The sequence below is a fragment of the Schistocerca nitens genome, chromosome 12 (genome assembly GCF_023898315.1).
Source record: "Schistocerca nitens isolate TAMUIC-IGC-003100 chromosome 12, iqSchNite1.1, whole genome shotgun sequence".
Taxonomy (NCBI): Eukaryota; Metazoa; Arthropoda; class Insecta; order Orthoptera; family Acrididae; genus Schistocerca; species Schistocerca nitens.
Genome location: NC_064625.1, coordinates 188,450,964 through 188,465,082, shown reverse-complemented (window position 1 = coordinate 188,465,082; position 14,119 = coordinate 188,450,964). Strand labels below are relative to the sequence as shown.

Below are 14,119 nucleotides of genomic sequence, written 5' to 3'. Positions count from 1 at the left end.
TTAATACCGCCAGTACCTCATCTCCTACCTCCCGAACTTCGCAGAAGCTCTCCTGCAGACCTTGCAGAACTGGCATTCCTGGAAGAAAGGATATTTGCAGAGACATGTCTCATTCTGAAGACAAATATTGTCTGGTGTTCCTTGAAGTATCGGCTAGTTGTAATATTATGAACATCTGATTTATACTTAAATGTGCTTCTTGCGTGTATTTCCTGACAGTGTGTAAAAAGCTTTAGCTGGTGTTTCCATTGTTGTTGTTGTGGTCTTCAGTCCCTGAGACTGGTTTGATGCAGCTCTCCACGCTACTCTATCCCGTGCAAGCTTCTCCATCTCCCAGTACCTACTGCAACCTACATCATTCTGAATCTGCTAAGTGTATTCATCTCTTGGTCTCCCTCTGCGATTTTTACCCTCCACACTGCCCTCCAATGCTAAATTGGTGATCGCTTGATGCCTCAGAACATGTCCTACCAAACGATCCCTTATTCTAGTCAAGTTGTGCCACAAACTCCTCTTCTCCCCAATTCTATTCAATACCTCCTCATTAGTTATGTAATCTACCCATCTAATCTTCGGCATTCTTCTGTAGCACCACATTTCGAAAGCTTCTATTCTCTTCTTGTCCAAACTGGTTATTGTCCATGTTTCACTTCCATACATGGCTACACTCCATACAAATACTTTCAGAAACGACTTCCTGACACTTAAATCTATACTCGATGTTAACAAATTTCTCTTCTTCAGAAACGCTTTCCTTGCCATTGCCAGTCTACATTTTATATCCTCTCTACTTCGACCATCATCAGTTATTTTGCTCCCTAAATAGCAAAACTCCTTTACTACTTTAAGTGTCTCATTTCCTAATCTAATTCCCTCAGCATCACCCGACTTAATTCGACTACATTCCATTATCCTCGTTTTGCTTTTGTTGATGTTCATCTTATACCCTTCTTTCCAGACACTGTCCATTCCGTTCAACTGCTCTTCCAAGTCCTTTGCTGTCTCCGACAGAATTACAATGTCATCGGCGAACCTCAAAGTTTTTATTTCTTCTCCATGGATTTTAATGCCTATTCCGAACTTTTCTTTTGTTTCCTTTACTGCTTGTTCAATATAAAGATTGAATAGCATCGGGGAGAGGCTACAACCCTGTCTCACTCCCTTCCCAACCACTGCTTCCCTTTCATGCCCCTCGACTCTTATAACTGCCATCTGGTTTCTGTACAAATTGTAAATAGCCTTTCACACCCTGTATTTTACCCCCGCCACCTTCAGAATTTGAAAGAGAGTATTCCAGTCAACATTGTCAAAAGCTTTCTCTAAGTCTACAAATGCTATAAATGTAAGTTTGCCTTTCTCAAGACCTGTTTTCTTTGGGATTGGAATTATTATATTCTTCTTGAAGTCTGAGGGAGTTTCGCCTGTCTCATACATCTTGCTCACCAGATGGTAGAGTTTTGTCTGGGCTGTCTCTCTCAAGGCTGTCAGTAGTTCTGATGGAATGTTGTCTACTCCCGGGGCCTTGTTTCGACTCAGGTCTTTCAGTGCTCTATCAAACTCTTCACGCAGTATCATATCTCCCATTTCATCTTCATCTACATCCTCTTCCATTTCCATAATATTGTCCTCAAGTACATCGCCCTTGTATAAACACTTTATATACTCCTTCCACCTTTCTGCTTTCCCTTCGTTTCTTAGAACTGGGTTTCCATCTGAGCTCTTGATATTCATACAAGTCGTTCTCTTATCTCCAAAGGTCTCTTTAATTTTCCTGTAGGCAGTATCTATCTTACCTTAGTGAGATAAGCCTCTACATCCTTACATTGGTGTTTCCATAGGAATTCAAATAACGAAAGCAGATTTTTTTTAAAAAAATTAACATTAGTCTATAAAGAAGTCAGCATGTCTCTTACACTCTTATTTTGTCTTCCAAACATTATCTCAGGTTTATTGTATTCAGCCTATATTGGTACACTGGAGGAAAGTTCCTTCAGATTTCACGATACTAGAAAATTCGAAGTGAAAGAGGAGAGTGGCAAGAAGATTCCATATCACAAAAACTATTCTCAGGAAACTAGAGGAAATTTTCAGAGTCTTAAAATGGGAGAAAACAGTTTGAATGTGTACTAAGGGAACATACACCGAATAGCCGAAACACTGTGTCCACCTGCTTAGTACCGTGACGGTTCACCTGAGGAACATAACACAGAGTGATTCGACAAGTCGTCAGTAGGTTTCCGGACCTATGTGGCACCGAGTGTGCTCAACTTGTAAAATTATGAGCCAGCAGTTTGCGGGCACTTAGCCGGTACCACATAGCACCCCAGCACTGTTCAGATCGGACGTGTTTGGAGGCCGAGACATCGACGTGGGTTCACTGTCACCGTCCTCGAACCACTGTAGCACACTCCTAGCCTTGAGACACGGACATTTATCTTGCCGGAAGATGCCACCGTCACCGGGGAATGTCCCACACATCCGAGTGCGAAGGGATGCGGGTGGTCTGCAATAACGTTTACTTAGTCAACAGCTGCCGTCGTGCTATTGATTACTACAGCATATCCTGTGGAAAACCGGGTCGGCATCCCTCGAGACATAGCACTGCCCCCACTGGCCTGTGTCCACAGTGCGACGCAAGTTTCGAGCAGGTGTCGGGCCGGATGCCGGTATACCCAGACGTGACCGCTGACCCGGTTTAACGAGAAATGTGATACGTCTGACCGGGCGACATATTTACCTCGATCCGTGGTCCAGCTTTATCGTAAGGCGACAATCGTGGGATAGGAATGCAGCTGCGATCACTCGATAGTGAAAAGGCGTCGGGACCTGGTGAGGTACCTATAAGGTTCTAAGAAGATAATGTGAAAGAACCTGCTCCTCTTCTACCAGCAGTTTATTGTCAATTACTAAAGCGACAAAAAATACCTATCACAGGTCATTCCCCATTTCGAGAAGGGCCGTAGGACCGACCTAGGTCGTTGACGTTAAACTGTTTTAGAATTATGGAAAACGTTTTATGTTCGACATGTTTTATGTTCGAGAATTATCACATTTTTGGAGAGCAAAAATCTCCTATAAAACCAACACAAATTCCACAGACGTATATCTTATGGAACTCAGCCCGATCTGTTCCTCCTGGAGATCCACAGCACTGTAGACAACAGCATTCACTTTGATGCCGAGTTCCACTACTTTAGGAAGGTATTTGACACCGCCGTGCACTGCCTTTCACTGAAAAAAATACGAGTTTACCAAGTATCAGACCAGATTTGCAACAGGATTCGAGACTTTCTCGCAGACAGAACTCAACACATTGCTCTTAGCAGAAAAAAATTTGACACATGTAAAGGTAATTTCTGGAGTAAATGTGAAATGTGTTTTATTCATCTCATAATGTACACAATTTCAGAACATATGTCTGATGTACAGGAGACATGTCAAGGTTACAATTTGCTTATTTAAAATTTTGTCACACTTACAATAATACTTTGTGAAGAATTTATTCTTCAGTGAAGAAGAACTCCAGAATTTCCTCTCCAACCTCAACTCCTTTGGTTCCATCAGATTCACCTGTTCCTACTCCAAATCCCACGCCACTTTCCTTGACATTGACCTCCGTCTGTCCAATGGCCAGCTTCACACATCCGTCCACATCAAACCTGCTAACAAGCAACAGTACCTCCATTATGACAGCTGCCACCCATTCCGTATCAAACGGTCTCTTCCCTACAGCCTAGGTCTTCAGGGCAAACGAATCTGCTCCAGTCCGGAATCCCTGAAGCATTACACCAACAACCCGACAACAGCTTTCGCATCCCGCAACTACCCTCCCGACCTGGTACAGAAGCAAATAACCAGAGCCACTTCCTCATCCCCTCAAACCCAGAACCTCCCACAGAAGAACCCCAAAATTGCCCCACTTGTGACAGGATACTTTCCGGGACTGGATCAGACTCTGAATGTGTCTCTCCAGCAGGGATATGACTTCCTCAAATCCTGCCCTGAAATGAGATCCATCCTTCAAGAAATCCTCCCCACTCCACCAAGAGTGTCTTTCCGCCATCCACCTAACCTCCGTAACCTGTTAGTTCATCCCTATGAAATCCCCAAACTACCTTCCCTACCCTCTGGCTCCTACCCTTGTACCCGCCCTCGGTGTAAAACCTGTCCCGTGCACCCTCCCACCACCACCTACTCCAGTCCTGTAACCCGGAAGGTGTACACGATCAAAGGCAGAGCCACGTGTGAAAGCACCCACGTCATTTACCAACTGTCCTGCCTACACTGTGAAGCTTTTTATGTGGGAATGACCAGCAACAAACTGTCCATTCGCATGAATGGACACAGGCAGACAGTGTTTGTTGGTAACAAGGATCACCCTGTGGCTAAACATGCTGTGGTGCACGGCCAGCACATCTTGGCACAGTGTTACACCGTCCGGGTTATCTGGATACTTCCCACTAACACCAACTTGTCAGAACTCCGGAGATGGGAACTTGCCCTTCAGTATATCCTCTCTTCTCGTTACCCACCAGGCCTCAGCCTCCGCTAATTTCAAGTTGCCGCCCCTCGTACATCAATTGTCACTCGACAACATCTTTGCCTCTGTACTTCTGCCTCGACTGACATCTCTGCCCAAACTCTTTGCCTTTACAAATGTCTGCTTGTGTCTGTATATGTGCGGATGGATATGTGCGTGTGTGCGTGAGTGTATACCTGTCCTTTCTTCCCCCTAAGGTAAGTCTCTCCACTCCCGGGATTGGAATGACTCCTTACCCTCTCCCTTAAAACCCACATCCTTTCCTCTTTCCCTCTCCTTCCCTCTTTCCTGATGAAGCAACCGTGGGTTGCAAAAGCTTGAAATTTATGTGTGTGTTTTTGTGTGTTTTTTTATTGTGTCTGTCTACCAGTGCTTTCTCGTTTGGTAAGTCACAGCATCTTTTTTTAATATATTTTTCCCATGTGGAATGTTTCTTTTTATTACATTCATACATTGTATAACAGTTTGAAAAAAAAACCAAATTTTTTCTAAAGAGCACTTTACAGGCTATTCGAAGACTTGACACCTGGCTTTTTATTTTATCATTTTCTTTAATGGCCTGTATTAATAATCATATGTATTGAATTGAGGCACATTATCAAGATGTGAGTTTTAATACAGATTGTGATGTGTCTGTAGTCACAGAACTACTTATCATTCATCGTTAAAATAGGTTACAAACGATAAGGTATTCATTTGTGACAAAAGTACAGAACTTTATACTTCCTTCCTTTTCTTGGTATTTCTGGTATTACTGGTGACACTGTATCACATTTGAGGAAGAAGGCAATGAAGAACAAGGTTCATAGTGAAAGAACTATATATATTTTTATTTAGAGGTTTGTCAAATATCATTGTTATTTAATGCCAGAATATCATCTCCAGTTATGTCTGTGCTTTGTATGTTCTTATACATGATTCTCATAATTTTCAGGTAAATACACATCACTGTGTGATGTGTGGAGTTATGGCATTCTCATTTGGGAAATATTTTCTCGTGGAGGAGTGCCGTACAATGGTATGAGTAATTCACAGGCACGCGAGAAAATTGACAATGGTGAGTGAAGTGACAAATAAAATGTTTTTTTTTTTTTTATTTACACATCTAATTCTGTAAGACAAAATTGAGGAGCAAATATCTGAGGTCAAAATGTGAAACTTCCTGGCAGATTAAAACTGTGTGCAGGACCGAGACTCGGGCAAGTGCTCTACCAACTGAGCTACCCGAGCACGACTCACACCCCGTCCTCACAGCTTTACTTCTGTCAGTATCTCGTCTCGTGGAATGTGTCAGTACATGAAATTACAACATAAAAGTAATAACAGATAAAATAAAATTCTTACAAACCCAAAAAACGTAAAGCCATCATTTTAAGCAGATGTAAGCAGCAATATAACAAGGAATCAGCTTAATTTTTCAAGGAACTCCTCAACAGAAAAGGAGTGATCCATGAGGAAACTCTTCAGTTTAGATTTGAAAGCACGTGGATTACTGCTAAGATTTTGAATTATTGTGGTAGCTTATTGAAATTGGATGCAGCAGTATACTGCACATATTTCTGCACAAGAGTTAAGGAAGCAATCCAAATGCAGATTGGATTTCTGCCTAGTATTAACTGAGTGAAAGCTGCTAATTCGTAGGAATAAGCTGATATTGTTAATAAGAAATGACAGTAAAGAATATATATATATTGATTGGCCAATGTCAGAATACCCCAGACTAGTGAGTAAGGGGGCAGCAAGAGCTTTGTGAACTTACACCACTTATTGCCTGAACTACCTGTTTATGAGCCAAAAATATCCTTTGAGAATGGAAAGAGTTACCCCAAAATATAATACCGCGTATCATACATAAGTGAATCAAAATAAGCAAGGTACATTAATTTTCATGTCAAATGATCACTTACTTCATATACCGTTCGAGTAGTAAAAATGGCAGCATTAAGTCTTTGAACAAGATCCTGTACATCGGCTTTCCGTGACAGTTTACTATCTATCTGAACACCTAGAAATTTCAGCTGTTCAGTTTCACTAATCGTATCTCCATTCTGTGAAATTAAAACGTCTTGTTAGAAACTGTAAAAACTGAGTCTTACTGTGATTTAGTGTTAGTTTATTTTCTACAAACCATGAACTCATGTCATGAACTGCACTATTTAAAACAGAGCCAATGTTGGATACAACATCTTTACTACCAAGCTAGTGTCATGAGCAAACAGAAATATTTTAAAATTTCCTTTAATACTAGAGGGTATACCATTTATATAAATAAAGAACACGAGTGGCCCCAATGCCGATCCCTGGGGCACCTCCTAGTGGACCGTGCCCCACTCAGACCCCACATCACAGCCATTCTCAACACTGTGAATAATGACCTTTTGCTGTCTGTTGTTAAAGTAAGAGGTGAACCAATTGTGAGCTATTCCTTGTATTCCATAATGTAGAATTATTGATCACTGCTAACTATCCTCTTTCAAGATGGGCTACAGCTATTTTAGCAATTTATTACTTTGCTGAAAATTGTTCTAAGTTGTTGTTGTTGTTGTGGTCTTCAGTCCTGAGACTGGTTTGATGCAGCTCTCCATGCTACTCAATCCTGTGCAAGCTTCTTCATCTCCCAGTACCTACTGCAGCCTACATCAATTCCCTCAGCATCACCCGACTTAATTCGACTACATTCCATTATCCTTGTTTTTCTTTTGTTGATGTTGATCTTATACCCTCCTTTCAAAACACTGTCCATTCCGTTCAACTGCTCTTCCAAGTCCTTTGCTGTCTCTGACAGAATTACGTCATCGGCGAACCTCAAATGGTTCAAATGGCTCTGAGCACTATGGGACTCAACTGCTGAGGTCATTAGTCCCCTAGAACTTAGAACTAGTTAAACCTAACTAACCTAAGGACATCACAAACATCCATGCCCGAGGCAGGATTCGAACCTGCGACCGTAGCGGTCTTGCGGTTCCAGACTGCAGCGCCTTTAACCGCACGGCCACTTCGGCCGGCCGGCGAACCTCAAAGTTTTTATTTCTTCTCCATGGATTTTAATACCTACTCCGAACTTTTCTTTTGTTTCCTTTACTGCTTGCTCAATATACAGATTGAATAACATCAGGGAGAGGCTGCAACCCTGTCTCACTCCCTTCCTAACCACTGCTTTCCTTTCATGCCGCTTGACTCTTATAACTGCCATTTGGTTTCTATACAAATTGTAAATAGCGTTTCTCTCCCTGTATTTTACCCCTGCCACCTTCAGAATTTGAAAGAGAGTATTCCAGTCAACATTGTCAAAAGCTTTCTCTAAGTCTACAAATGCTAGAAACATAGGTTTGCCTTTCCTTAATCTAGCTTCTAAGATAAGTCGTAGGGTCAGTATTGCCTCACGTGTTCCAATATTTCTACGGAATCCAAACTGATCTTCCCCTAGGTCGGCTTCTACTAGTTTTTTCATTCGTCTGTAAAGAATTCGCGTTAGTATTTTGCACCCGTGACTTATTAAACTGATAGTTCGGTAATTTTCACACCTGTCAACACCTGCTTTCTTTGGGATTGGAATTATTATATTCTTCTTGAAGTCTTAGGGTATTTCGCCTGTCTCATACGTCTTGCTCACCAGACGGTAGAGCTTTGTCAGGACTGGCTCTCCCAAGGCCGTCAGTAGTTCCAATGGAATGTTGTCTACTCCTGGGGTCTTGTTTCAACTCAGGTCTTTCAGTGCTCTATCAGACTCTCACGCAGTATCATATCTCCCATTGTTAGATTTCCCGTTATTTAATTGTGTTTGTCACCTTATATTACAGTTATTTTCATTTCTCTGCAATACATTCTGCAGATGATTTTCAATGTTTATTACTCTCTCAAGGGATACAGGCATTTTCCAGATTCATTGTATTTCTCGAGCTTGTTCTTTCCCCAGATATGAAATCAATTCACGTATTCAGCAGCCTTCTGATGTATTACAATTGGTAACAGAGAGAGAAGAGCGCCGTCTGGCAAGTGTGGGAGGACCACTGCAGAAGGTGGCAGGGCGAGGAAGAGTGGGAGGGAGGCAGGGGGCGAAAAATGAAAGAAGGAGAGAGGGGGAAAGACTGGTGGGGGCGTTGAGAGAGAGCCAGGGGCATGAACTGGGAGGAAGTGACGGGACAAAGGACGCAGGATGTGGGGCCAGTGGGCTACAGTAGGTCGAGGCAGGGATATTTTCGGCAGTGGAGTACGTGTTTCAGGTTAACTGCTATCTGCACAGTTCAGAAAAGCTGACGGTGGAGGAAAGGATCCGGATGGCCCGGGTCACAGAACGGCCGTCGTATTCGAACGTCTCGTGTTCGGCTGCACAGTGTACCGCAGGGTGGTTCGCCGCGTTCACGGCCACAGTTTGGCGGTGGCCGTCAATTCTGGCGGACAGGTGGTACGTTGTCGTGTCGGTATAAAAAGCTGTGCAACGATTGCAGCATGTCATTCTCAATGGAGAGAAGTCTTCCGAAGTAAGAGTGATTTTAGGTGTGCCACAGGGGAGTGTCGTAGGACCGTTGCTATTCACGATATACATAAATGACCTTGTGGATGACATCAGAAGTTCACTGAGGCTTTTTGTGGATGATGCTGTGGTGTATCGAGAGGTTGTAACAATGGAAAATTGTACTGAAATGCAGGAGGATCTGCAGCGAATTGACGCACGGTACAGGGAATGGCAATTGAATCTCAATGTAGACAAGTGTAATGTGCTGCAAATACATAGAAAAATAGATCCCTTATCATTTAGCTACAATATAGCAGGTCAGCAACTGGAAGCAGTTAATTCCATAAATTATCTGGGAGTATGCATGAGGAGTGATTTAAATTGGAATGATCATATAAAGTTAATCGTCGGTAAAGCAGATGCCAGACTGAGATTCATTGGAAGAATCCTAAGGAAATGCAATCCGAAAACAAAGGAATTAGGTTACAGTACGCTTGTTTGCCCACTGCTCAAATACTGCTCGGCAGTGTGGGATCCGTACCAGATAGGGTCGATAGAAGAGATAGAGAAGATCCAACGGAGAGCAGTACCCTTCGTTACAGGATCATTTAGTAATCGTGAAAGCGTTACGGAGATGATAGATAAACTCCAGTGGAAGACTCTGCAGGAGAGACGCTCAGTAGCTCGGTACGGGCTTTTGTGGAAGTTTCGAGAACACACCTTCACCGAGGAGTCAAGCAGTATATTGCTCCCTCCTACGTATATCTCGCAGAGAGACCGTGAGGATAAAATCAGAGAGATTAGAGCCCACACAGAACCATACTGACAATCCTTCTTTCCACGAACAATACGAGACTGGAATAGAAGGGAGAACCGATAGAGGTACTCAAGGTACCCTCCGCCACACAGCATCAGGTGGCTTGTGGAGTATGGATATAGATGTAGATGTAGAGACGGTGTACAACATAGCCGGTTTCGTAAGTGGTCCGGCCTCTGACGGCAGAGGACCAGTCTGTGACAGGACTGTAATAGGAAGTGCCAGGCGGGCAGCTCGGGCAGGTCTCACACTCGAGTCTTCCTCGGGGACACGGTCCCTGTGGCGAGGGGCCGAGGTCGGGAATGGTGTAGGGACGGACCGGGATGTGGGCGACGGAACACTGCTTTAGGAGGGGTGGGAAGAATCTCGAGTAGGGTGTGTCTCGTTTCGGGGCACGACAGTATATAATCGGAGCCCCGGTGGAGCTCCACAGCTTTCTAGTCCGTCCCTACGCCCCTCCCCATCCCGGCACCTCTCACGGGCTTCCCGTCCCTGCGGAAGACCCGGGTGCGACACCTGTCCGATCCGTCTGCCCGGCAATTTCCAGTCCGGTCCCGTCGTAGGCCCACCCCATCCCGTGAGAAGTCCGGTTGCGTGGGAAAGCGGTAGCTTCGGTCCCTGCACGCTCTGCCCGACCTGTACCCAACTACCCCTCCCCCTTCCTCGCTTCACTCACAATGGGTACTTTTCTTCGACACGACAGTTGCAATTTTCCCAGAGTGGCCAGAGCGAGCAGTGTGTGAGGTGGGCCCACTTGTGTGAATGTGTGAGAGTTTTCCTTTCTTTTCTCAAGAGGGCTTTGGCCGAAACTCGATGTGTAACAGTCTTTTCGTCGTTCTCGTCTGCAAATTGATGTGTCGTCTTTACGGTAGCAATCTGCCTGTTTAATAGTCGTTGTTAGTAATTACCACTATACGCATATATTGTCTTTGAAAAGTACTATTGTACACGAGTAAATATGAAGCTAATAATAGCATATAAAAAGCAGCTCCAAAGCATAGCTGATTTCTACAAAGTAGCTGCTTCCTTTCTAATTTACTCTATTATATTTAGATGGCAGAAGCACGAGTAACATTAAAGTAGAGTGATAGTTTATTTTCCCTTTCATTTTTTAATACACAGGGTGTAAATTTTAAGTTGACAAACCAGAACAACTCAAAAAATAAGCTTCACGCGAAAAAATGTGTAGAATCAAAAGTTGATCATTTTTGAGGGGGACATCTGCTGGTGCTAAAATTAGCCCATCACCACAGCCCCCTGCGGGAGAAGTGGGAGGCAACTTTAAAATTTCCTCCTGCCCCACCCACAGGGGGCTGCGGTGGCAGGCTAATTTTAGCACCAGCAGATGTCCCCCTCAAAAATGATCAACTTTTGATTCTACACATTTTTTCGTGTGAAGCTTATTTTTTGAGTTATTCTGGTCTGTCAACTTAAAATTTACACCCTGTATACCTCAATTTATTCTGGCTCGTGCTGGAGTCTACAGAACTTGTTAAATGAGTGAATGAACAAACTTAGACTGAACATTTATGGATGTTATGAGGTGATCACTAATTTATTATTTAAGTTAATGCAAACAGATACAACAAGAGAAATGACAGTAAAATAAAATACTGTGTAGTTGTGGCAGACGGGATGGAAACTGTGTGTGTTGCGGGGGTGGGGGGGAATGCATATATCCACAGCTTGGGAGGGGGACGGACGGTTGTGGTAGGATGAGTGACATCGAGCATTGTGGTGGGAGCAGTGTGTCAATTATTGTTGGAATGTACTGTGATGTCTGGTTCACTGATGAAAACTAAGTCAGGAAGTATTGTCTTTTCAACGGATTGATAACTGCCATGGGGAAGAATTACTAGCCCTACAAAGTTTACGATATCAAAACTTAAATTTGAAGCTTCTCTCTTAATAGCAGCTGTTTTCTCGTGACACTAAAATATCACTTGCGACATCCTCTACAGGATACCGGATGCCGAAGCCCGACGGGACGCCAGACGAGATGTACCGCCTGATGCTGAGCTGCTGGGAGTACAAGCCCGAGAAGCGGCCACATTTTGACCAGATCCTGACGGTCGTCGAGACTCTGTACGGCGCTGCGAGGTAGATCGTGGCCCGACTGTCACTACGGTGCCGAAAGCTGTGACCGTCATCACGTAGTCGCCGGAGTGAATTCGAGAAGAGCGGTCGCAGCGGTATACTAGTCCGACCCGAGTGGCTCCGAACAGCTGGTAGAACACACCACTCTGTATTTGTCAGGTGCTAGTCATTAAGTCTGGCTGAGATAGTTGTGTCAATACAGTATTATTGTGCCAAGTTTCTCATTTATTTCAGAGACCTATGTAGCCAATCTTTGTGTAGCTATTAACAAGTGTAAAATAGTATAAAGCAGCTAGTGAACAAAATTTCTTACCTGCTGGATATTCATTGTGCTTTGTGTACAGAAATGTTAATACTTTAAAAGTTAGTGGACTTGCTCAACATCCTATTCTTTTATACTGAAATTATTTTACATTACAAATGTTTAATCAGCCAGACAAATTAGAGCCAAGAGACTGTTACTAAAGAATCTCAGGAGATTTGAAATGTTGAGGCAGCTAATGCTACAGTCACTGTTCAGCTTCTGTGTCATCATCTTTCACATTTCTGGAAACGACAGCTACTGTTATGGCCGTCTGTCCCAAAACGTCTTTTGTCTTATTGTTAACATTAGTTGTGTGTAAAATAAAATGTTAGCATGTTAATATTGTAATTCAATAAAGAATAACAATAAACCGTACGTTTCAATACAGTTCGTGTAAAGCTCGAACTCCGCCAACAATAAACGTGGAAAATTTTGCTGAACATTACATTTGAAATATAATAGTTTGTAATACTCTTGACAAACCATATTTTATGTATAAAAATTTATACATTTCCAATAACATAAATTCCAGAACTGAAATTCTGTAATTCCTCTCCCCTAGTGTAGATGCTCCCCACACGTATACCGATCATCCGGTATTGAGAAGTCGGATGCCTGGCAAACCTTTTCAGTAGCTGTTGTACTGCTGCTGCTATTTCTTCCACTGCACTGAAATCTGTCCCTGATGCCCTTTTGCCTGCTCTATATTTTCACTTTCTGGTATTGACAAGAACCGTATAACATAAATGAGCCCGTGCTGCCAACCTCAGCTTCTCGATTTCGTACCTTTGTGTATTTGCAACTTCCTAAGTGCGCACATTCTGACAGGATCTCTAACCCATTCTTGTAGCATTTTGCATGCTCGCTTCATCTTTTCTTCTTGTTATTTTTCTTCATTGCGTGTTTCCGACTTCCTGCATCGGGTTGTGATTCAGGACCTTCTTCACTGTCTGCCTCTCCACACTGCCTCCTTCTTTATCGGGAGTTGGAACGCCCTATCCTGACAATGTTAAATTTAGTGACTTGGCTTCCCTGTATTTCTGGAACCACTGTAGCCATTGACATCAAACTTTTAAAGGACATTAAACTGTATGTCCTGAGTCAACTGAACTACAATAATTGCATTTCAACCACTGCTTTTGGAAATAGGATTTTTTAACTACACGGTTAAAATTTTGATTACTTTTATGGTGCATTATCCTAAATAATTTTAATTATACATAACATACATTTTAGTTCAGTAAACTCATGATATGTATGTTATTACTCTCTGAAAATTTGAATACTCTAGTCGAAGTGGTTTCTGAGATTTAGGGAAAAATGCGACATAAAATGTATATTTTCCGGAACGGCTTCTAAAGTTTCAAAAGACTGTAACTCACTTAATATATGCTTAATTTTTTATTTTTAGTCACTCAGAAGCACCCTGAACCATACTGTATATCAACCTTGTGACCTTTTTCCAAGTTTTTTCTTCTTTCTGGACTCCGTAGTGGCCAACTGTGCTGCATACTGTGCTTTATCAATGCAAACCTTGTCCATCCATTCCAGCTCTCTGATGCAGTTTGCTCCAGGAATTATGCTGTAGCACTTTCACCCTACCAATGTTGCCATCATTAAAAACGATAACAGTATCACTAACCCCCCCAATTTTAGTGTCTTCATTCCAACAAAATCGTTTTTTGGTAAGTGGGTCCATGTACGATTATTGAATGACCCATTGGGATTTTGAGTCTGACCGTGCAGACACTTCTTCAGTGATTTAGGATTTGCTAGGTCTCTGTAAAAAGGTTTTACGATATCCGTGACTGCTGCCGGGATGAAATGTTTATGGCTGTAGGAACTGTTTGAGTACTGGGCATTGCGGTAGGGTCACCACGAATCAGGTCCAGGAGGGCAAAGGTG

The 14,119-nt window shown here is 42.9% G+C and overlaps 1 protein-coding gene across 1 annotated transcript in view; it reads left to right on the top strand.

The window, feature by feature from the left end:
* LOC126215008 (tyrosine-protein kinase Fer) overlaps nucleotides 1-12,589 on the top strand; it is a 680,444-nt gene extending 667,855 nt beyond the window's left edge. Inside the window, exons 13-14 of the mRNA XM_049941633.1 lie at nucleotides 5,475-5,597; nucleotides 11,775-12,589. Of these exons, the coding sequence (XP_049797590.1) occupies nucleotides 5,475-5,597; nucleotides 11,775-11,917 (266 nt within the window). The 3' untranslated portion in view covers nucleotides 11,918-12,589. The remainder of the gene's footprint in view (nucleotides 1-5,474; nucleotides 5,598-11,774) is intronic.
* Nucleotides 12,590-14,119: the final 1,530 nt, after the last annotated feature.